General features: G+C 38.5%; 1 protein-coding gene across 1 annotated transcript; it reads right to left on the bottom strand.

Moving 5' to 3' along the window:
- Window positions 1–252: 252 nt before the first annotated feature.
- Window positions 253–2,895, bottom strand: LOC105230235 (DNA replication licensing factor Mcm5). The gene is made up of 4 exons (XM_011210933.4): window positions 2,654–2,895; window positions 1,489–2,599; window positions 603–1,424; window positions 253–544 (listed from the first exon to the last, which is right to left on the bottom strand). The coding sequence occupies exons 1-4, from the start codon at window positions 2,815–2,817 to the stop codon at window positions 428–430; spliced, it is 2,214 nt and encodes a 737-aa protein (XP_011209235.1). The 5' UTR covers window positions 2,818–2,895; the 3' UTR covers window positions 253–427.
- Window positions 2,896–26,514: the final 23,619 nt, after the last annotated feature.

The raw sequence follows: 26,514 nt of genomic DNA, 5'->3' as shown, positions 1-26,514 counted from the left end.
GCAAAATTTTCCACTTTAAATGCAAATATCAAAACTATTAGTTTGCGGCGGCAACAATTATATATTTTCTTAATCTGGAGCATCAGCCCTATCCACCATACCACTTTTAACCCTGAAATCGTGGGATGGTATACAAAAGCCGAGCCTGTATTTGTCCGAACATACTCATTTTATTCCCATAGTCATGGAACGGTTATACCAAAGTTTCTTAATTTTTTTGCATAAATAAATTAAAAAAAAATAAAGTAAACATATTTTCTATAAAGATATTTAATCTCTTCAAATGTAAAATTCACAAAATAATGTTGGTAATTGCTCTCGAACAGTTTCCTGATTTTAACAGTTCTACCTACTAAATAAGGGTTGGAATCCTGTTGTCACTGATGTACTTTCGAAAATATAGATGCTTAAAGGTGTTTTAAGGTCTTTAGCATAACCTATATAGCATTTTCCGTTGCATTCGATGTTGTAATTCACCCCGTCTTATCATAGTATGTATTACCTTTAAAATTGCCCGCTCGTCATATTTCTGCCGTAGAAAATCCTGTTGTAGAGAAAGCATTATAGTATTATTTTCCTACATGTCAATAAAAAAAACCAACCTGAACCACATTTTGTTCAGAAACTTGAGAGCCAATAGCAAAGCGTCGTTTTAACTGCTTTTCAATTCTATTCAATGTTTCCTGGTCTTCTTCTGTGGCGAATCCTTCCACACCAGCCAAGCAACCAGTCATTGCAGCGTCTAAGGTAGAAACCTGAAACAGCCTGAGTGCTTCATTGACATGTTCATCTGTTGCAAAAGGAAGAAGCCTCATTTTTGCCAAAGACTCGGAAATCCGAATAATGGCCTCCAACTGACGAACAGTAATTGGAATACTTAAACGTTTGTCAGCAGATTTTTCTTGTTGCCCTGCTCCACTTCGCATTAATACATATCGACTTTTCAGTTTATCACCTGCATCTTCACTTAAGCGCGGTCCACAATGTGTGCGGCAATAATGAATGTATTTTTTAAATGTTGATAATGAAATCTCTCCTTCTGAACGTTCTACTGGTATGTTCTTATTAGACGACAAATGAACATTAATTATATGCTTTGCCATTGTAATATCCCTTGTTTCATCATGTACATCCTTTACTATGAATATCATATCAAATCGAGACAATATAGTTGGCATAAAGTCAATATTCTCTTCTCCTTTTGTTTCATCCCATCGACCAAAAATTGAATTTGCAGCGGCTAAAACTGAACAACGTGAATTCAGTGTTGTAGTTATACCTGCTTTCGCTATAGAAATAGTTTGCTGTTCCATGGCTTCATGTATAGCAACGCGATCATCTTCACGCATTTTGTCGAACTCATCTATGCAAACAACTCCGCCATCAGCTAGTACCATGGCACCGCCTTCCATTACAAAATTTCGCTGACCGTTCACAAAAAATATAAATTTACACAAATACTTTAATAATTATAAAAAATTTGTTTACCGTAGAAGGATCCTTTATTACAGAAGCAGTTAATCCCGCAGCGCTTGATCCTTTCCCAGAAGTATACACTCCAATTGGAGCAACTTTTTCCACAAACTTCAAAAGTTGTGACTTTGCAGTACCAGGGTCGCCCAATAATAGCACGTTGATATCTCCGCGCCTACAAAGACCATCAGGTAAGCGTTTACGAGATCCTCCAAATAACATACAAGTTATAGCTTTCTTAATATCTTCAGAACCAAATATACTAGGGGCCAATGATTTTGATAAGCGATCATATATATCGGGGGAAGCTGCCAATCTCCGGAATATCTCTTCTTCCTCTACTGTGACATTACTATAGCGTGATATAGCACCAGAACCTTCCGAATCAACTTTTATACCGACAACGCGCATGTAAGGAGCCCGAACTCCTACAACAGCTTTTTCACGACCATCTTGTCGAGATGGCTTTCCAACTTTCCTTATAGAATAAATACCTTGGATAAGCGCTCTATTGCCAGGTACTACTCGTTCGCATAATGACCTTTCACAAAACAACTGCAAGTGACGAGGAATTTCGCCTTGTGGCACAAAATCCGGTAACTCCTGCAACTTCAAAAGTTGAAAATCTACACATTTACATTTATCAGGCATAATAAAGAATGGGTCCAAGGGGCATTTTGGACGACCAGCCTGCTCAGATGTGCATTTACGCGGAAGAGTAAAACCTTCCAAACCTGCATTTACTTTTAAATTAGGAATGACAGTGTTACATGATTGACACATAATTGACATTCGAGTTGCCTTAGCTTTAATACCTGATGCCGACACAATAATGCCAGCAATTTTTACCAATTTGGATACACTATCAGACTTCAATTCACGCACGTTGGTTGGATTTGCATGAGAAGAAAGTAATATTTGGATATCATGCACATTTTCTTCATGTTCTGGCCTTGGCGAAGTTATCTCATCAGCAAACTCACGAGCTGCTTCTTCGAAAATTTGCAAATGCTCAGTCGGCTGCTTGTATAGTTTATCTGCTAAAACTTCGTCAAAACCTGCTAAATCTTCAATTTCAATTTCAAGAAAATATCTTGAATTCAAATAATTGCGCTTCAAAGTATCTCTAAATGAAAATGAAAAATTTCAGATATATTAAAAATAAATTATAAACACCTACCTGTATTTGTAAAAAAAGTTATCTTCACTGAAAGTGCGGAGAAATTCTTTATACTTTTTTTTGACCGCTTGCATGTTAACTTGTGACCCATCTTGCTGATTTTCTCCACTGAAATTGTCGGAAAAAAAGACGCCTGCTTCATCAAAACCTTCCATTTCACACATAAAGTTTTAAATCAGCTTGCAAAATTAGAATGTTTTTGGGATTTCTTTGGCGCCAAAACAAGTTCAGGTTATAAATAATCGATAACAACATTCAAATTTACGTTATCAAGCTTACATACATTATACCATGCTCAGACCGACACTTAATCACACGATTTTGGCTGTTGAGTGGTTTATCCCACTAATCTTATAAATTTATCAAGATTAGGCCATACAAATATGACAGTTCCAAATCAATTCATTGAAATAATTTGAAACTGATCCACGCGAAATTTCTCTGTGCGACTCTGATTTTGCGCCATCTACTTGTCAGCATTAGAAATCTGTTACATTATCACAGCTGATTTAGACACTACATAGGGAAAAAAATGTAAGCAAAAATTTTTTTTTTAAAGCAATGAATCTAATTTCATTTGAAAATCGACTTAACAAATGAAAAAATGCATCCACCTTTTCTATTATACAGAAAATAATTGAAAAAAGATGGATTTTATTTCAAAATACTATATGACAACCTTTTCTTTTGATAAATATTAAGCGATGTGACTTCGTGAATGACAAAAACAGCTGTTTTTTGATCTATCTAACGGCAGTGAAAACACTGCTGGGTTCTTCTTTACTGGCGTAGACACCGCTTACGCGATTATAGCCGAGTCAACAACAGCGCGCCAGTCGTTTCTTCTCTTCGCTACGTGGCGCCAATTGGATATTCCAAGCGAAGCCAGGTCCTTCTCCACTTGGTCCTTCCAACGGAGTGGAGGTCTTCCTCTTCCTCTGCTTCCCCCGGCGGGTACAGCGTCGAATACTTTCAGAACTGGAGTGTTTTCGTCCATTCGGACAACATGACCTAGCCAGCGTAGCCGCTGTCTTTTAATTCGCTGAACTATGTCAATGTCGCCGTATATCTCGTACAGCTCATCGTTCCATCGAATGCGATATTCGCCGTGGCCAACGCGCAAAGGACCATAAATCTTTCGCAGAACTTTTCTCTCGAAAACTCGCAACGTCGACTCATCTGTTGTTGACATCGTCCAGGCCTCTGCACCATATAGCAGGACGGGAATTATGAGTGACTTATAGAGTTTGGTTTTTGTCTGTCGAGAGAGGACTTTGCTTCTCAATTGCCTACTCAGTCCGAAGTAGCACCTGTTGGCAAGAGTTATCCTGCGTTGGATTTCAAAGCTGACATTGTTGGTGGTGTTTACGCTGGTTCCAAGATAGACGAAATTATCTACAACTTCAAAGTTATGACTGTCAACAGTGACGTGAGTGCCAAGTCGCGAGTGCGACGACTGTTTGTTTGATGACAGGAGATATTTCGTCTTGCCCTCGTTCACTGCCAGACCCATTTGCGTTGCTTCCTTGTTCAGTCTGGAGAAAGCAGAACTAACGGCGCGGGTGTTGAGACCGATGATATCAATATCATCGGCATACGCCAGCAGCTGTACACTCTTATAAAAGATTGTACCTGCTCGATTAAGTTCTGCAGCTCGAACTATTTTCTCCAGCAGCAGATTGAAGAAATCGCACGATAGGGAGTCGCCTTGTCTGAAACCTCGTTTGGTATCGAACGGCTCGGAGAGGTCCTTCCCGATCCTGACGGAGCTTTTGGTCCCGCTCAATGTCAGTTTACACAGCCGTATTAGTTTTAATACCAAATTCAGACATTGCGGCATAAAGGCAGCTCCTTTTCGTACTGTCGAAAGCAGCTTTAAAATCGACGAAGAGGTGATGTGTGTCGATTCTCCTTTCACGGGTCTTTTCCAAGATTTGGCGCATGGTGAATATCTGGTCGGTTGTTGATTTACCAGGTCTGAAGCCACACTGATAAGGTCCAATCAGTTTGTTGACGGTGGGCTTTAATCTTTCACACAATACGCTCGATAGAACCTTATACGCGATATTAAGGAGGCTAATCCCACGGTAGTTGGCGCAGATTGTGGGGTCTCCTTTTTTATGGATTGGGCATAGCACACTTAAATTCCAATCGTTGGGCATGCTTTCGTCCGACCATATTTTACAAAGAAGCTGATGCATGCTCCTTATCAGCTCTTCGCCGCCGTGTTTGAATAGCTCGGCTGGCAATCCATCCGCCCCCGCCGCTTTGTTGTTCTTCAGGCGGGTAATTGCTATTCGAACTTCTTCTTGGTCGGGCAATGGAACGTCTTTTCCATCGTCATCGATTGGGGAATTGGGTTCGTCTTCTCCTGGCGTTGTGTGTTCACTGCCATTCAGCAGGCTGGAGAAGTGTTCCCTCCATAATTTAAGTATGCTCTGGGCATCGGTGACTAGATCACCTTGGGGGGTTCTACATGAGTATGCTCCGGTCTTGAAACCTTCTGTAAGCCGCCGCATCTTTTGGTAGAATTTTCGAGCATTACCCCTGTCGGCCAGCTTATCAAGCTCTTCGTACTCACGCATTTCGGCCTCTTTCTTTTTCTGTCTACAAATGCGTCTCGCTTCCCTCTTCAACTCTCGGTATCTATCCCATCCCGCACGTGTTGTGGTCGATCGTAACGTTGCGAGGTAGGCAGCCTGTTTTCTCTCCGCTGCGACACGGCACTCCTCGTCGTACCAGCTGTTCTTTTGCACCTTCCGAAAACCAATGGTTTCGGTTGCAGCTGTACGTAAGGAGTTTGAAATGCCGTCCCACAGTTCCCTTATACCGAGTTGTTGACGAGTGCTCTCAGAGAGCAGGAGTGCAAGCCGAGTAGAAAATCGCTCGGCTGTCTGTTGTGATTGCAGCTTCTCGACGTCGAACCTTCCTTGTGTTTGTTGGCGTGCGTTTTTTGCTGCACAGAGGCGGGTGCGAATCTTAGCTGCAACAAGATAGTGGTCCGAGTCGATGTTAGGACCTCGGAGCGCACGCACATCTAAAACACTGGAGACGTGTCTTCCGTCTATCACAACATGATCGATCTGGTTGGTAGTTTTTCGATCCGGAGACAGCCAGGTAGCTTGATGAATCTTCTTATGCTGGAATCTAGTACTACAGATAACCATATTTCGGGCCCCGGCGAAGTCGATCAGCCTCAACCCATTTGGGGATGTTTCCTCGTGGAGGCTGAATTTACCGACCGTAGTGCCAAAGATACCTTCTTTGCCCACCCTGGCGTTGAAGTCGCCAAGCACGATTTTGCCATCGTGGCGGGGGCAGCTCTCATAAGCGAGCTCCAAGCGCTCATAAAAGTCATCTTTGGTCACATCGTCCTTCTCTTCCGTCGGGGCGTGGGCGCAAATCAGCGATATGTTGAAGAACCTCGCTTTGATGCGGATTGTGGCTAGACGTTCATTCACCGGAGTGAATGATAGTACTCGGCGACGGAGTCTCTCTCCCACCACGAATCCAACACCAAACTTGCGCTCCTTTATATGGCCACTGTAGTAAATGCCACAAGGACCTACTCGTCTTTGTCCTTGTCCCGTCCATCGCATTTCTTGGACGGCGGTGATGTCAGCCTTTATTTTCACGAGGACATCAACCAGCTGGGCAGCGGCACCTTCCCAATTAAGGGACCGGACATTCCAGGTGCATGCCCTCAATTCGTATTCCTTATTTCGTTTTCCATGGTCGTCATCAAAAGGGGGGTCTCTCATCCGAGGCTGGTTGTTGCTATTCGCTGGGGTTGTTTTTTTACGTGGCGGGTCCCAAACCCAGCGCACAACCCTATGTAGGGGAAAAACACTGTTGGGTTATGAAATGATTAAATGTAATCTAGTCTGTTTAATTTTCGGTCTGAACAAGGTATTACATTGTATCTCGACAGGCAAAATTTTATTATGTACTAACTGTATTCCTGTACGCATTGCCTGTAGAGACTCCATATTGCCTTTGGAATTCGGGTCGGCTATAGAATACCATGCCAAGATTTCGAGAATAATATGGGGATGTCCGGATAGTGGAGGTTCTCCAGATCAAGAATATATACAGTTATAGCCGCAGGAAATTGATAGTTTTCGAGATATTTGCGTTTAAAGTTGGAAATTACTACTTTTTGAATTACGTATTTTTGCGATTTAAAATGAATTTTACACTAGGGGTATTCTCTTGCTCTTGCAAAACCTAGTGCACGGTGCCAGAATTGCAGATTTATAACGGCACAACAACAAACACACGCAGAAAAATATTTGCAAGGGCTGTAAAATATGTCAGACCAAAACCCATGTATATTTGCGTGCAATGTCACCCAAAAATAAAATTGCAACCCTGTTGTAGTTGCCATTTTACATAAAGACATATTGCGTCGTTAAATTGTTGAGAAAGGTAAATTTTAATTATATTTTATAATTTCTATTTAAATTATAAAGTTTTGTTACAGTTTTTTTTCTTAAAAATGTATGCAGAAGGTGCGCCAATTCACAATAGCCATGCACAATAGTCATTTACAATAAATTGACTGAATTAGTCGCTCATATATCACTAGATTCTGCAATGGGTGCTCTCGTGCCCTTGTATATTTCGGTGTAGTATTTTTGCAATCTGCAATCTTGCGAGAGTAAGAGAATACCCCTACTAATGTTTTGCAACTTTATATTCACTAGCACACCACTAATTTATTTGTACACATTCATTTCACATTATAAAGCGCAAAAATACTTTTAATTCATTATTTAACTTATTGTTCATATCTATTTATTATTTCAGTGTTACCATACAAATACATATGTATATTTGAACAAACTAACAAAAATACAATAGAAAGAAAGATAAACAAAAAAGAATTTAACGCGAAAAAAACTCGAAACACCCCGCTGTTGGACCGACCAGTGTTATTTTTTTGAAGCGCGGAAGAAGCCGCAAAGCAAAAAGGAGTTTTACGCAAAAAAAAAAATTGACAAACCCCGTTGTTGGACCGACTAGGGTATTTCTTTGAAGCGCGGCCGAAGGCCGCCAATACAAAAAAGAGTTGTGTGCGAAGAAAACTTGAAACAACCCGGTGTTGATCGATCAGGGTACAAATTTTTTTTTAGTAAACTGCTTTAGCAACATGGAGGATGGAGTCGGGTTGTGCGCTGGGTTTGGAACCCGCCAAGTTAAAAAAAAAAACACCCCCAGCGAATAGTAACAACCAGCCTCGGATGAGAGACCCCCTTTTGATAACGACCATGGCAAACGAATGAAGGACTATGATTTGAGGGCATGCACCTGGAATGTCCGGTCCCTTAATTGAGAAGGTGCCACTGCCCACCTGGTTGATGTCCTCATTAGAATGAAGGCTGACATTACCGCCGTCCAAGAAATGACATGGACGGGACAAGGACAGAGACGAGTAGGTCCTTGTGACTTTTATTACAGCGGCCATGCAAAGGAGAGCAAGTTTGGTGTTGGATTCGTGGTGGGAGAGAGACCCCGTCGCCGAGTACTATCATTCACTCCGGTGAATGAACGTCTAGCCACAATCCGCATCAAAGCGAGGTTCTTCAACATATCGCTGATTTGCGCCCACGCCCCGAGGGAAGAGAAGGATGATGTGACCAAAGATACCTTCTGTGATCGCTTGAAGCACACCTACAAGAGCTGCCCCGCCAAGATGTAAAAATCGTGCTTGGCGACTTTAACGCCAGGGTGGGCAAAGAAGGTATCTTTGGCCACCCGTCAACAACTCGGTATAAGGGAACTGTGGGACGGCATTTCAAACTCCTTACGTACAGTTGTAACCGAAATCATTGGTGTTCGGAAAATGCATAAGAACAGCTGGTATGACGAGGAGTGCCGTGTCGCAGCGGAGAGAAAACAGACTGCCTACTTCGCAACGTTACGATCGAGGCGAGACGCATTTGCAGACAGAAAAAGAAAGAGGCCGAAATGCGTGAATATGAAGAGCTTTATAATTTGTGTTTAATTTAAATTAACAATGTAGCTGTTTTTGTTTCAGAGCAAGTTAGACAATTGCCAAGAGCGGTATTTTGGCAAATTTTCCTTACATATCATTTTTTTTTAATCTAAATAAAATAGAAAATAGTTTACAAAACTACTTAATTTATTTAATTTTAATAACTATTAAATTCATTTGTTTTTAATGGTTGTTCGTCAAATGCGAGTATTTCATTAATTTCGACAAAAAATATTACATACTTATACTCGTATAATCATAAGAAATCTTAAAAAAAAGACAATTAATTTATGAGCGGGAATACAATGTGCGTTCCAAAGTAAACAAGACTTTTTGAATCTAGCGCTGGTGGCGTCATCTATATGTCAACCAGTGCGTTAGAATCTGCTATCTTTATCGATTGACCAGTGAGAATTTCATGACATCTTATCAATTGGAAGTGGAGTTAATGCGTTTTAAGTGTCAGTATGTTTGTGTTATCGGTGCGAAAATGAGTTTCGAACAAAGAGCCAACATTAAATTTTGTTTTAAAAATGATAAGACTTTTACCGAAACGTTTCAATTAATGAAACAAGTTTATGGCGATGATTGCCTATCCCGTAGCAGAGTGCATGAGTGGTTTCAACGTTTTCAAAGTGGTTGTAAGTACATACATGACGATCAACATGTGGGCAATCAAAATTCGTGATCACCGGAAATTCCGTTGAAACTGTGCGTGAATTCATCAAAACTCATCATTGAAATTCATGGAAATGGAATTGAACATCTCCAAAACATCGCTTTATCGCATTTTGACCGAACATTTGGGCTTATGAAAGGTGTGTGCAAAGTTTGTTCCGCACAAATTGAGTGACGACCAAAAATTGCTCTCACGATCGACGCTTGTGACTGATTATTTGACCAAAAATCACATTTTAACCATTAACCACCCCCGTATTCATCTGATATGGCACCGTGCGACTTCTTGAATTTTGCCCATGAAAGGAAACCGTTATGCAGATGTAGAGGTCATTCAAAAGGCTTGCATCGGCAAACTGGCGGCCATACCGGCCAACGAGTTATAACACTTATTCGACAAGCTGTGTTGAAGCAGAAGAAGACTATTTTGAATAAAATAAATTGATTTTGCTGAAAAAACCATTTGTTCTGTTTTTTTTTAAGTCCTGTCTACTTTGGAACACACCTTATATGAGCGAATTCGCGATGTAAATCAAAATCTTAAAATTATTTCCCAATTTGCCATTATTGATACTGCTGGTACAACCAGCTAAAAAGTTGCTCAAACTTTTGGATTTTTATTTAATACTAGCTTACCCCGCAGCTATATGTTTTGAAATGAAAACGAAGTTGAATTTATATTGTATTGAAAATCATTTAAATACATACATGACGATCAACATGTGGGCAATCAAAATTCGTGATCACCGGAAATTCCATTGAAACTGTGCGTGAATTCATCAAAACTCATCATTGAAATTCATGGAAATGGAATTGAACATCTCCAAAACATCGCTTTATCGCATTTTGACCGAACATTTGGGCTTATGAAAGGTGTGTGCAAAGTTTGTTCCGCACAAATTGAGTGACGACCAAAAATTGCTCTCACGATCGACGCTTGTGACTGATTATTTGACCAAAAATCACATTTTAACCATTAACCACCCCCGTATTCATCTGATATGGCACCGTGCGACTTCTTGAATTTTGCCCATGAAAGGAAACCGTTATGCAGATGTAGAGGTCATTCAAAAGGCTTGCATCGGCAAACTGGCGGCCATACCGGCCAACGAGTTATAACACTTATTCGACAAGCTGTGTTGAAGCAGAAGAAGACTATTTTGAATAAAATAAATTGATTTTGCTGAAAAAACCATTTGTTCTGTTTTTTTTAAGTCCTGTCTACTTTGGAACACACCTTATATGAGCGAATTCGCGATGTAAATCAAAATCTTAAAATTATTTCCCAATTTGCCATTATTGATACTGCTGGTACAACCAGCTAAAAAGTTGCTCAAACTTTTGGATTTTTATTTAATACTAGCTTACCCCGCAGCTATATGTTTTGAAATGAAAACGAAGTTGAATTTATATTGTATTGAAAATCATTTATTTGCGATTTTTCAACCTGTACATTTTTTTTTCAATGTAACGCAACAACTTTTTTGGTTCCTGGTTTGGTGCGTAAATGTACAGAGAAGATGGTTTTCCAACTCGTGAGCACATCATGTATATCAGGCCGTGTCAAAAATATACCATTTCCAAATTTATGCCCCACACTATGCGACAATCCTTGTGTCCTGTTGATTGTCATCTCATATGCAATTTTCACTGGAAACGGAATACTCGTACGTTTTAACTGAAATAGCAAATCGTTCAACTTTGAGACACAAATGATGCGGTGGCATACCAAGCCTCCTCAAAGAATTTAGAAATTCCACTGGATAACTCTCGGCGTCGTCTTCATTGTCAAGACGATCTATCGATTTGTATGAGCGCAAGTCTCCCGGAATTTAACTTTGAATCTTCCAGTTTAAGTCAACAACATCGGTATTTTTGGCAGTTAACATTGCGCGTGCACTTAAGGAATCGTAGTTACGATATTTTGGCAATGGCCGAACATTCGTGATGAGTTCATCTTTCGTGAATTAATAACCGGCGATTGGAATTGATATCATACCACCGGAAGTATCAACCCGAATTGACCCATTTCCAAGTTTTAGCGAAGACGATGTAAAATGTCTTCGGCAATGTTATTTTTGTTCGTATCCCATAATAGGTGCTGATTTGAAGGCTGATATATCGAAATGACTATCGCGAAAAGTGTGCGAACTTCATTTGCATTCCAGTGATTGACATTTTCCAGCAATTGTAATTGCTGGCTTGTTTCTCCAAAAATCGCAGACACCGTACCATTCACAGTACGCAATGACTCAAATGAAGTTGAACCGCGTTCATTAATTAATAGCAACCGAAGTTAGAAACAATCGTCGTTTTTAGGGTGGATTGTGTAATTTCGTCCTAATGCATTAGTTGATAACACACCTGGATGTCCATCTACTGGTTGGCCTTGCTTTCTGCGCATTTATTTCTTCGACGATGCGTTCCAGGCATAATATCAAGGTACTTCCGAATAGAGCAATGTTCTCGCAAACGAATCACTGACGAAAGTTGAGAAAAAACTCGTCAATGTTAATTTTGTCGCTGGCGGTGATTCCACTGCTGTGCTGTATTCTCTGGGTTCAAATACACCCTTTGGCCATTCTCCAAATTAACAGCGAAATGCACAACAGTCGGAAAACGTTCATGAATTGTAAAAGTAAAAGCCTTACAAAACGCTTTATTGCAGTTAACGTATCGACCCATTTGATACTTGCCGATCTCATCTCATTCGAAGATGGTGAATATAGTACAATTCCATGTGTTGTCAACTTCGATATTCACTCTTCTAAATTGAATGCTGAATGTTCTGACATTGTTGTCTGGTGAGCGACGCCGATACAGTAGATATCCATCATTTCCAGTTTGCGTTTCCGAAAGAAAAGCACGTGGATAGTGTTTCGTACATCTATTGTCATACATACAAACCGAAGTGGGATTGTGGTATCCGCAAGGTCCATGAACCATATTGGTTTTCATCAATTTTATAATACTGGAACTTTCTCTACATCAGGAATTTCCGCAAAAATGATTTCATCATTTTGATCTGGTGTAACCACCATCCGAAGAAGAATGTGTGCGTGTGGCAATCCTCTCTTTTGCCACTCAACAGAGTACATTTAGCATCTAACAGCACCACATATACGTTGCTTCAAGATAAAGTCCATCAAACAACGTAGTTTTAGTTTGAAAAGTCGTGCTGTAACATCACGTTGATCGCTTACTGACTGACAGCGATCCATAATTCTACACGTATGTCATCGTATTCTGGCAGTACTCGTTCATTTGTCCTGGGCTGCCATACGTTGATGGTCAACCGATATTAGCGCGGTATCTTCCTGACTTCGTAGCAAATTTCAATCTGTAGTTGAACACTTTGTGTGAATCACACGTAACGTTTTCACTGAATAGCCGGAATCAAAAATCAAGCGACCGAAATTGAACGATTCAAATAATTTACAAATCAAAATATTGAGAAACAAAACAAAGAATTAACCAAAAAAAAATTTGTGTGAAAAAAAAATTAATTAGTATCGGAATTGTCCAATTTTCCGACCTTTAGGGGTATGGAAATTAGATAGTAGCCGATTCTCAGACCTACTGAATACGCATATAAAATTTGTTAAAAATCGGTAAAGCCGTTTCGTAGGAGTACGGTAACTAACATTGTGACATGGAAATTTTATATATACTATATATTAGATATTGCATCTATGTATATTTAATTCATATCTTACAAAAAAATGTATTACTCGAAGAACCGCTCAACCGATTTTGTGCACACTTTGCATAATCCATCTGTTAAATAGTCGAAACAATGCTTACTGATTTGGTTTGGATAGGTGAGTCAATTCTTAAGCTATAAAATTACAACGAAAATGGCATTAATTTTTATTTGTATATATATAGATAGCAACTATGTATTCTTAATTCATATCTTACAAAAAATTTGATAACTGAAAACCTGCTCAACCAAATTTGTCCAAAATTCACATAAGCCATCTGTTAAAGAGTCAAAACGGAGCCTAATGATTTGGTTTGTATAGGTAAGCCAGTTCTTAAATTATAAAATTATAACGAAAAGCGACATTACTTTATATATATATATATATATATGTGGCAACACCACAAGCTTATAAAATTTATATTTCGCAAATACAACCATGCGCATTTATACCGCAAATGCAACCATGCGCATTCTATTCGCTTTTAACTTATGAAATGATTAAATGTAATCTAGTCTGTTTAATTTTCGGTCTGAACAAGGTATTACAATGTATCTCGACAGACAAAATTTTATTATGTACTAACTGTATTCCTATACGCATTGCCTGTAGAGACTCCATATTGCCTTTGGAATTCGGGTCGGCTATAGAATACCATGCCAAGATTTCGAGAATAATATGGGGATGTCCGGATAGTGGAGGTTCTCCAGATCAAGAATATATACAGTTATAGCCGCAGGAAATTGATAGTTTTCGAGATATTTGCGTTTAAAGTTGGAAATTACTACTTTTTGAATTACGTATTTTTGCGATTTAAAATGAATTTTACACTAGGGGTATTCTCTTGCTCTTGCAAAACCTAGTGCACGGTGCAAGAATTGCAGATTTATAACGGCACAACAACAAACACACGCAGAAAAATATTTGCAAGGGCTGTAAAATATGTCAGACCAAAACCCATGTATATTTGCGTGCAATGTCACCCAAAAATAAAATTGCAACCCTGTTGTAGTTGCCATTTTACATAAAGACATATTACGTCGTTAAATTGTTGAGAAAGGTAAATTTTAATTATATTTTATAATTTCTATTTAAATTATAAAGTTTTGTTACAGTTTTTTTTCTTAAAAATGTATGCAGAAGGTGCGCCAATTCACAATAGCCATGCACAATAGTCATTTACAATAAATTGACTGAATTAGTCGCTCATATATCACTAGATTCTGCAATGGGTGCTCTCGTGCCCTTGTATATTTCGGTGTAGTATTTTTGCAATCTGCAATCTTGCGAGAGTAAGAGAATACCCCTACTAATGTTTTGCAACTTTATATTCACTAGCACACCACTAATTTATTTGTACACATTCATTTCACATTATAAAGCGCAAAAATACTTTTAATTCATTATTTAACTTATTGTTCATATCTATTTATTATTTCAGTGTTACCATACAAATACATATGTATATTTGAACAAACTAACAAAAATACAATAGAAAGAAAGATAAACAAAAAAGAATTTAACGCGAAAAAAACTCGAAACACCCCGCTGTTGGACCGACCAGTGTTATTTTTTTGAAGCGCGGAAGAAGCCGCAAAGCAAAAAGGAGTTTTACGCAAAAAAAAAAATTGACAAACCCCGTTGTTGGACCGACTAGGGTATTTCTTTGAAGCGCGGCCGAAGGCCGCCAATACAAAAAAGAGTTGTGTGCGAAGAAAACTTGAAACAACCCGGTGTTGATCGATCAGGGTACAAATTTTTTTTTAGTAAACTGCTTTAGCAACATGGAGGATGGAGTCGGGTTGTGCGCTGGGTTTGGAACCCGCCACGTTAAAAAAAAAACACCCCCAGCGAATAGTAACAATCAGCCTCGGATGAGAGACCCCCTTTTGATAACGACCATGGCAAACGAATGAAGGACTATGATTTGAGGGCATGCACCTGGAATGTCCGGTCCCTTAATTGAGAAGGTGCCACTGCCCACCTGGTTGATGTCCTCATTAGAATGAAGGCTGACATTACCGCCGTCCAAGAAATGACATGGACGGGACAAGGACAGAGACGAGTAGGTCCTTGTGACTTTTATTACAGCGGCCATGCAAAGGAGAGCAAGTTTGGTGTTGGATTCGTGGTGGGAGAGAGACCCCGTCGCCGAGTACTATCATTCACTCCGGTGAATGAACGTCTAGCCACAATCCGCATCAAAGCGAGGTTCTTCAACATATTGCTGATTTGCGCCCACGCCCCGAGGGAAGAGAAGGATGATGTGACCAAAGATACCTTCTGTGATCGCTTGAAGCACACCTACAAGAGCTGCCCCGCCAAGATGTAAAAATCGTGCTTGGCGACTTTAACGCCAGGGTGGGCAAAGAAGGTATCTTTGGCCACCCGTCAACAACTCGGTATAAGGGAACTGTGGGACGGCATTTCAAACTCCTTACGTACAGTTGTAACCGAAATCATTGGTGTTCGGAAAATGCATAAGAACAGCTGGTATGACGAGGAGTGCCGTGTCGCAGCGGAGAGAAAACAGACTGCCTACTTCGCAACGTTACGATCGAGGCGAGACGCATTTGCAGACAGAAAAAGAAAGAGGCCGAAATGCGTGAATATGAAGAGCTTTATAATTTGTGTTTAATTTAAATTAACAATGTAGCTGTTTTTGTTTCAGAGCAAGTTAGACAATTGCCAAGAGCGGTATTTTGGCAAATTTTCCTTACATATCATTTTTTTTTAATCTAAATAAAATAGAAAATAGTTTACAAAACTACTTAATTTATTTAATTTTAATAACTATTAAATTCATTTGTTTTTAATGGTTGTTCGTCAAATGCGAGTATTTCATTAATTTCGACAAAAAATATTACATACTTATACTCGTATAATCATAAGAAATCTTAAAAAAAAGACAATTAATTTATGAGCGGGAATACAATGTGCGTTCCAAAGTAAACAAGACTTTTTGAATCTAGCGCTGGTGGCGTCATCTATATGTCAACCAGTGCGTTAGAATCTGCTATCTTTATCGATTGACCAGTGAGAATTTCATGACATCTTATCAATTGGAAGTGGAGTTAATGCGTTTTAAGTGTCAGTATGTTTGTGTTATCGGTGCGAAAATGAGTTTCGAACAAAGAGCCAACATTAAATTTTGTTTTAAAAATGATAAGACTTTTACCGAAACGTTTCAATTAATGAAACAAGTTTATGGCGATGATTGCCTATCCCGTAGCAGAGTGCATGAGTGGTTTCAACGTTTTCAAAGTGGTTGTAAGTACATACATGACGATCAACATGTGGGCAATCAAAATTCGTGATCACCGGAAATTCCGTTGAAACTGTGCGTGAATTCATCAAAACTCATCATTGAAATTCATGGAAATGGAATTGAACATCTCCAAAACATCGCTTTATCGCATTTTGACCGAACATTTGGGCTTATGAAAGGTGTGTGCAAAGTTTGTTCCGCACAAATTGAGTGACGACCAAAAATTGCTCTCACGATCGACGCTTGTGACTGATTATTTGACCAAAAATCACATTTTAACCATTAACCACCCCCGTATTCATCTGATATGGCACCGTGCGACTTCTTGAATTTTGCCCATGAAAGGAAACCGTTATGCAGATGTAGAGGTCATTCAAAAGGCTTGCATCGGCAAACTGGCGGCCATACCGGCCAACGAGTTATAACACTTATTCGACAAGCTGTGTTGAAGCAGAAGAAGACTATTTTGAATAAAATAAATTGATTTTGCTGAAAAAACCATTTGTTCTGTTTTTTTTTTAAGTCCTGTCTACTTTGGAACACACCTTATATGAGCGAATTCGCGATGTAAATCAAAATCTTAAAATTATTTCCCAATTTGCCATTATTGATACTGCTGGTACAACCAGCTAAAAAGTTGCTCAAACTTTTGGATTTTTATTTAATACTAGCTTACCCCGCAGCTATATGTTTTGAAATGAAAACGAAGTTGAATTTATATTGTATTGAAAATCATTTAAATACATACATGACGATCAACATGTGGGCAATCAAAATTCGTGATCACCGGAAATTCCATTGAAACTGTGCGTGAATTCATCAAAACTCATCATTGAAATTCATGGAAATGGAATTGAACATCTCCAAAACATCGCTTTATCGCATTTTGACCGAACATTTGGGCTTATGAAAGGTGTGTGCAAAGTTTGTTCCGCACAAATTGAGTGACGACCAAAAATTGCTCTCACGATCGACGCTTGTGACTGATTATTTGACCAAAAATCACATTTTAACCATTAACCACCCCCGTATTCATCTGATATGGCACCGTGCGACTTCTTGAATTTTGCCCATGAAAGGAAACCGTTATGCAGATGTAGAGGTCATTCAAAAGGCTTGCATCGGCAAACTGGCGGCCATACCGGCCAACGAGTTATAACACTTATTCGACAAGCTGTGTTGAAGCAGAAGAAGACTATTTTGAATAAAATAAATTGATTTTGCTGAAAAAACCATTTGTTCTGTTTTTTTTTAAGTCCTGTCTACTTTGGAACACACCTTATATGAGCGAATTCGCGATGTAAATCAAAATCTTAAAATTATTTCCCAATTTGCCATTATTGATACTGCTGGTACAACCAGCTAAAAAGTTGCTCAAACTTTTGGATTTTTATTTAATACTAGCTTACCCCGCAGCTATATGTTTTGAAATGAAAACGAAGTTGAATTTATATTGTATTGAAAATCATTTATTTGCGATTTTTCAACCTGTACATTTTTTTTTCAATGTAACGCAACAACTTTTTTGGTTCCTGGTTTGGTGCGTAAATGTACAGAGAAGATGGTTTTCCAACTCGTGAGCACATCATGTATATCAGGCCGTGTCAAAAATATACCATTTCCAAATTTATGCCCCACACTATGCGACAATCCTTGTGTCCTGTTGATTGTCATCTCATATGCAATTTTCACTGGAAACGGAATACTCGTACGTTTTAACTGAAATAGCAAATCGTTCAACTTTGAGACACAAATGATGCGGTGGCATACCAAGCCTCCTCAAAGAATTTAGAAATTCCACTGGATAACTCTCGGCGTCGTCTTCATTGTCAAGACGATCTATCGATTTGTATGAGCGCAAGTCTCCCGGAATTTAACTTTGAATCTTCCAGTTTAAGTCAACAACATCGGTATTTTTGGCAGTTAACATTGCGCGTGCACTTAAGGAATCGTAGTTACGATATTTTGGCAATGGCCGAACATTCGTGATGAGTTCATCTTTCGTGAATTAATAACCGGCGATTGGAATTGATATCATACCACCGGAAGTATCAACCCGAATTGACCCATTTCCAAGTTTTAGCGAAGACGATGTAAAATGTCTTCGGCAATGTTATTTTTGTTCGTATCCCATAATAGGTGCTGATTTGAAGGCTGATATATCGAAATGACTATCGCGAAAAGTGTGCGAACTTCATTTGCATTCCAGTGATTGACATTTTCCAGCAATTGTAATTGCTGGCTTGTTTCTCCAAAAATCGCAGACACCGTACCATTCACAGTACGCAATGACTCAAATGAAGTTGAACCGCGTTCATTAATTAATAGCAACCGAAGTTAGAAACAATCGTCGTTTTTAGGGTGGATTGTGTAATTTCGTCCTAATGCATTAGTTGATAACACACCTGGATGTCCATCTACTGGTTGGCCTTGCTTTCTGCGCATTTATTTCTTCGACGATGCGTTCCAGGCATAATATCAAGGTACTTCCGAATAGAGCAATGTTCTCGCAAACGAATCACTGACGAAAGTTGAGAAAAAACTCGTCAATGTTAATTTTGTCGCTGGCGGTGATTCCACTGCTGTGCTGTATTCTCTGGGTTCAAATACACCCTTTGGCCATTCTCCAAATTAACAGCGAAATGCACAACAGTCGGAAAACGTTCATGAATTGTAAAAGTAAAAGCCTTACAAAACGCTTTATTGCAGTTAACGTATCGACCCATTTGATACTTGCCGATCTCATCTCATTCGAAGATGGTGAATATAGTACAATTCCATGTGTTGTCAACTTCGATATTCACTCTTCTAAATTGAATGCTGAATGTTCTGACATTGTTGTCTGGTGAGCGACGCCGATACAGTAGATATCCATCATTTCCAGTTTGCGTTTCCGAAAGAAAAGCACGTGGATAGTGTTTCGTACATCTATTGTCATACATACAAACCGAAGTGGGATTGTGGTATCCGCAAGGTCCATGAACCATATTGGTTTTCATCAATTTTATAATACTGGAACTTTCTCTACATCAGGAATTTCCGCAAAAATGATTTCATCATTTTGATCTGGTGTAACCACCATCCGAAGAAGAATGTGTGCGTGTGGCAATCCTCTCTTTTGCCACTCAACAGAGTACATTTAGCATCTAACAGCACCACATATACGTTGCTTCAAGATAAAGTCCATCAAACAACGTAGTTTTAGTTTGAAAAGTCGTGCTGTAACATCACGTTGATCGCTTACTGACTGACAGCGATCCATAATTCTACACGTATGTCATCGTATTCTGGCAGTACTCGTTCATTTGTCCTGGGCTGCCATACGTTGATGGTCAACCGATATTAGCGCGGTATCTTCCTGACTTCGTAGCAAATTTCAATCTGTAGTTGAACACTTTGTGTGAATCACACGTAACGTTTTCACTGAATAGCCGGAATCAAAAATCAAGCGACCGAAATTGAACGATTCAAATAATTTACAAATCAAAATATTGAGAAACAAAACAAAGAATTAACCAAAAAAAAATTTGTGTGAAAAAAAAATTAATTAGTATCGGAATTGTCCAATTTTCCGACCTTTAGGGGTATGGAAATTAGATAGTAGCCGATTCTCAGACCTACTGAATACGCATATAAAATTTGTTAAAAATCGGTAAAGCCGTTTCGTAGGAGTACGGTAACTAACATTGTGACATGGAAATTTTATATATACTATATATTAGATATTGCATCTATGTATATTTAATTCATATCTTACAAAAAAATGTATTACTCGAAGAACCGCTCAACCGATTTTGTGCACACTTTGCATAATCCATCTGTTAAATAGTCGAAACAATGCTTACTGATTTGGTTTGGATAGGTGAGTCAATTCTTAAGCTATAAAATTACAACGAAAATGGCATTAATTTTTATTTGTATATATATAGATAGCAACTATGTATTCTTAATTCATATCTTACAAAAAATTTGATAACTGAAAACCTGCTCAACCAAATTTGTCCAAAATTCACATAAGCCATCTGTTAAAGAGTCAAAACGGAGACTAATGATTTGGTTTGTATAGGTAAGCCAGTTCTTAAATTATAAAATTATAACGAAAAGCGACATTACTTTATATATATATATATATATATGTGGCAACACCACAAGCTTATAAAATTTATATTTCGCAAATACAACCATGCGCATTTATACCGCAAATGCAACCATGCGCATTCTATTCGCTTTTAACTTATGAAATGATTAAATGTAATCTAGTCTGTTTAATTTTCGGTCTGAACAAGGTATTACAATGTATCTCGACAGACAAAATTTTATTATGTACTAACTGTATTCCTATACGCATTGCCTGTAGAGACTCCATATTGCCTTTGGAATTCGGGTCGGCTATAGAATACCATGCCAAGATTTCGAGAATAATATGGGGATGTCCGGATAGTGGAGGTTCTCCAGATCAAGAATATATACAGTTATAGCCGCAGGAAATTGATAGTTTTCGAGATATTTGCGTTTAAAGTTGGAAATTACTACTTTTTGAATTACGTATTTTTGCGATTTAAAATGAATTTTACACTAGGGGTATTCTCTTGCTCTTGCAAAAACTAGTGCACGGTGCAAGAATTGCAGATTTATAACGGCACAACAACAAACACACGCAGAAAAATATTTGCAAGGGCTGTAAAATATGTCAGACCAAAACCCATGTATATTTGCGTGCAATGTCACCCAAAAATAAAATTGCAACCCTGTTGTAGTTGCCATTTTACATAAAGACATATTACGTCGTTAAATTGTTGAGAAAGGTAAATTTTAATTATATTTTATAATTTCTATTTAAATTATAAAGTTTTGTTACAGTTTTTTTTCTTAAAAATGTATGCAGAAGGTGCGCCAATTCACAATAGCCATGCACAATAGTCATTTACAATAAATTGACTGAATTAGTCGCTCATATATCACTAGATTCTGCAATGGGTGCTCTCGTGCCCTTGTATATTTCGGTGTAGTATTTTTGCAATCTGCAATCTTGCGAGAGTAAGAGAATACCCCTACTAATGTTTTGCAACTTTATATTCACTAGCACACCACTAATTTATTTGTACACATTCATTTCACATTATAAAGCGCAAAAATACTTTTAATTCATTATTTAACTTATTGTTCATATCTATTTATTATTTCAGTGTTACCATACAAATACATATGTATATTTGAACAAACTAACAAAAATACAATAGAAAGAAAGATAAACAAAAAAGAATTTAACGCGAAAAAAACTCGAAACACCCCGCTGTTGGACCGACCAGTGTTATTTTTTTGAAGCGCGGAAGAAGCCGCAAAGCAAAAAGGAGTTTTACGCAAAAAAAAAATTGACAAACCCCGTTGTTGGACCGACTAGGGTATTTCTTTGAAGCGCGGCCGAAGGCCGCCAATACAAAAAAGAGTTGTGTGCGAAGAAAACTTGAAACAACCCGGTGTTGATCGATCAGGGTACAAATTTTTTTTTAGTAAACTGCTTTAGCAACATGGAGGATGGAGTCGGGTTGTGCGCTGGGTTTGGAACCCGCCACGTTAAAAAAAAAACACCCCCAGTGAATAGTAACAACCAGCTTCGGATGAGAGACCCCCTTTTGATAACGACCATGGCAAACGAATGAAGGACTATGATTTGAGGGCATGCACCTGGAATGTCCGGTCCCTTAATTGAGAAGGTGCCACTGCCCACCTGGTTGATGTCCTCATTAGAATGAAGGCTGACATTACCGCCGTCCAAGAAATGACATGGACGGGACAAGGACAGAGACGAGTAGGTCCTTGTGACTTTTATTACAGCGGCCATGCAAAGGAGAGCAAGTTTGGTGTTGGATTCGTGGTGGGAGAGAGACCCCGTCGCCGAGTACTATCATTCACTCCGGTGAATGAACGTCTAGCCACAATCCGCATCAAAGCGAGGTTCTTCAACATATCGCTGATTTGCGCCCACGCCCCGAGGGAAGAGAAGGATGATGTGACCAAAGATACCTTCTGTGATCGCTTGAAGCACACCTACAAGAGCTGCCCCGCCAAGATGTAAAAATCGTGCTTGGCGACTTTAACGCCAGGGTGGGCAAAGAAGGTATCTTTGGCCACCCGTCAACAACTCGGTATAAGGGAACTGTGGGACGGCATTTCAAACTCCTTACGTACAGTTGTAACCGAAATCATTGGTGTTCGGAAAATGCATAAGAACAGCTGGTATGACGAGGAGTGCCGTGTCGCAGCGGAGAGAAAACAGACTGCCTACTTCGCAACGTTACGATCGAGGCGAGACGCATTTGCAGACAGAAAAAGAAAGAGGCCGAAATGCGTGAATATGAAGAGCTTTATAATTTGTGTTTAATTTAAATTAACAATGTAGCTGTTTTTGTTTCAGAGCAAGTTAGACAATTGCCAAGAGCGGTATTTTGGCAAATTTTCCTTACATATCATTTTTTTTTTAATCTAAATAAAATAGAAAATAGTTTACAAAACTACTTAATTTATTTAATTTTAATAACTATTAAATTCATTTGTTTTTAATGGTTGTTCGTCAAATGCGAGTATTTCATTAATTTCGACAAAAAATATTACATACTTATACTCGTATAATCATAAGAAATCTTAAAAAAAAGACAATTAATTTAGATTTAGATTTAGATTTAGATTTTAGATTTAGATTTATTAACGCACTCAGCAATTATACATAGATTTTTTTCTTTTACATGTTGAGTATTAAGAGAGAAATTTTGGAAGAATAATAATACTTTGAAGAAAAGAAAATAATAACAAATGTTAGAATTAGTTAAGATCAGAATCAGAAAACCTTAAGCAATATCACTTCTTTATTTATTAGTATCTTTCTTTATCCGAATATCAGGTAAGAATTAAACGTTTAGCTTCACTTTTAATTTTTTCTGCAGACATGTTGAAAACATCCGTACGGTCAGCATACTCATTAATTACATTCGCGATCCTATAGGTCGGTGCACGAGTATTGTATCTCGATCTAACTATTGGTACTTTAATAACTCTTGACTTTCGCAAGTTTACTTTGTACTCCACGAAGTCAAATATTTCCACCAACTCTGGAACGTCCCAATGTCCATTAATGATATTAGCTCCGGTGCAGAAAGTTAGATATTTTCTCCTATTGGCCAGTGTGGGATTACTAGGTTCTAGTGCATCAGTTGCACCTCTTGAGTCCTTACTCATGTTGTGACGATATTTTAAGTGTTTGTTAAACTTTTTTTGTACTGACTCCAATTTATCAATTTGATAACTATAGATTGGATCCCAGACTACACATCCATACTCCAACACTGGCCTCACTAGTGCATTGAACAGACCAATCAGCGTACTACCGTTCTCAAAATCTTTACTTGTTCTCAACAGGCTACCTAGGATCTTATTGGCTTTGGCTACAATATTATTTATGTGACCAACAAATGTGAGTTTACTGTCCATATGTATTCCAAGATCTTTTATCGACCCTACTTGTTTAACTATATCATTACCCATATAATAAAGGTGTTGATTAACTTCAGATTTACGGCTATATTTAATGATTGCACATTTCCCCACGTTAAGCTTCAATTTATTAAACTCACACCATCTCACCAGCTTGTTTATATCTTCTTGAAGTTCATACGTGTCACCGATGTTCTCAATGCACCTATAGATTTTCGAATCATCAGCGAAGAGTGAGTACCGTGATGTAAATTCCGCTCCAATATCATTAACAAAGATACAGAACAGTAGAGGCCCTAAATGTGACCCTTGTGGTACACCCGATGTCACCTTGAACTCTCTAGAGATGGAGTCATTAATCTTTACACGGAGTCTTCTTCCACTCAAGTACGATTCAAACCATTCATATATACAACCCGTGATACCATATTTCTTCAGCTTCAGCAACAGGACTTCATGGTTCACCATATCAAACGCTTTACTAAAGTCCGTATATAGTGCATGGACCTCAAGGTTTTTAGACCAATGCTGTAAGATATATTCTACGTACATCATGAGGTTCGAGGTGGTTGATCTTCCCTTGACGAATCCATGTTGCTGTCTGATCAGAGAATCCTTAAACCATGTTTCAATCTGACCATATATCAACTTTTCAAACAGCTTGGGTAATGCGGATTGAATGCAGACTTGTCTATAGTTACTCACGTCAATCTTTCTTCCAGCCTTAAATACAGGTACTACGTATGCATCTTTCCAGCAATTGGGAAAAATTCCCAATTTTAATGATTTGTTTAACAGAAAGCTCAGTGGTTCACACAAACCCACAGCACATTCTCTTAGAAAGAAGTTCGAAATACCATCTGGGCCTGGGCCTTTGCTAGGATCAAGAGCTAACATCCTTTTCAATAATTCATCAAAGGTGATTTCAAGATCTTCCAAGTTGCTATTACAATTTTTCAGTCGCTCCAATGAGAATGTGATGTCCTCTTGTAGTAATGTGTCCACTTCCTGATAAATACTGCTAAAGAAATCCGCAAACAAGTCACATACACTATCCGCACCTTCCGCCTTGACGTCATTCCACTCCATACTAGACGGTATTCCTTTGGCTGTGCTTTTTTTCATTCTTATAAATTTCCAGAAATATACAGGGTCAGATTTAATCTTCTCCTCAGCGCCTTTGGTAAAGTTTCTATAGCATTGACTACATAACCTTTTACATTCTTTTCTCAGTTTCCTAAAAATTTCGTAGTCCAAGTAACTTCCAGAGCACTTATATCTGTGATGCGCTGTCCTTTTCAATTTAATCTTGTGAATTAGAAGTCTACTAAACCAACAAGGATAATTGTAATCCTTTCTTACCGAGTGCGGCACATAGTTATTAATCCCTTCAGAAATGATTCCGTAAAAGTGTTCTACCATACTATCAATATCCTTCAATTCGTACATAGGAATCCAGTTTGTTTGAAGAAAAAAATTATTTAGAGCACCGTAGTCGGCTTTTTTGAAGTCCAAGTATTCTACCGTTTTCTGTCTGATAGTCTCATGTAGTGTAACTTCAATTCCAATAGTGGGATGGTATTTGTCCTCTGGAACCATAGGAGCTATTCTATTAGCAAAAAAATCACAATTAGTAAAGCATAAATCCAGAAATTTACCGACAGAATTACAGATCTTATTAATTTGAGTCAAACCCAGGAGAGAATACTCCTCAATCACCAAACCCGCCTGCTCAGATTCTCCAATAAATTCTTCCTCACCTCCAGTCCTGATCCATTTAGTGTCCGGAAGGTTGTAGTCACCAAGAAGCAGGATTTTACAACCAGGATATCTATTCACTATATTTACCGTGTCCTGTATGTGTTTAGCATACACATTGCAGTCTCCATTCGGTGGAATGTAAACACATCCTACAATCAAATCATCATTCTTAAGTTTAATCTTAACAAATAACTGCTCAATGCCCTGGTGAACAACATTGATTAAACCAGCCTGAAATATTCGCTTCACTGCAATAAACACTCCTCCTCCACGCCGTTTCGTAAAGTCCTCACGATCTTTCCTAAATAACTGATACGTATTGTTTATAACCTCCCCGTCTTTTATACTATCGTTCAACCATGATTCAGTAACACACACAACCTCCGGATCACTAGACGCAGATATTGTATAAAACTGACTCAGCTTAGTGCGTAAACCCCTGACATTCTGATAAACAATGTTGATATTTGTTAATGCTCCTCCGATATTAGGATTCTTGGCCGAAAATTTACATTTTTGTCGATAAACGGCTCCCCAAATTTGTACCTAATGACCAGATTTTTTTCTCCTTTCTCTTCTCTCACTTTCAACTCACTGTGCAATTTCTTTATCTTTTCTCTCTGGGCTAATGTCAAATCCTGTTTGAGCTTGACCGACTCATCTTTAAGTTTCGTTGTCAATATCTTTCTAGCACATTCTTTAGACGGAAGTGCGATTTTCATTGGACGAATCTTGTCCTTTGCTGCTTTACCAATTCTATTGATTTTGATATCATCCATCTCAATACCACAATCATCCGGTAGCAGTTGAATGAATTTTGTTTTATCATCCAACTGTCTCTCCGCACCAGTATTCTTGTCTGATTCTTTAAAGTTGTACCCGATGATGCTGGATTCCTTACTTTTCCGTTCCTCAGCTTCTCTGAATACTCCTTGCATGTCTATTTCAAAACCTTTTTTTTCTA

The sequence above is a fragment of the Bactrocera dorsalis genome, chromosome 2 (genome assembly GCF_023373825.1).
Source record: "Bactrocera dorsalis isolate Fly_Bdor chromosome 2, ASM2337382v1, whole genome shotgun sequence".
In the NCBI taxonomy this organism is placed as follows: Eukaryota; Metazoa; Arthropoda; class Insecta; order Diptera; family Tephritidae; genus Bactrocera; species Bactrocera dorsalis.
The sequence above is the reverse complement of the archived record's forward strand: the minus strand, read 5'-3'. Positions and strand labels throughout refer to the sequence as shown.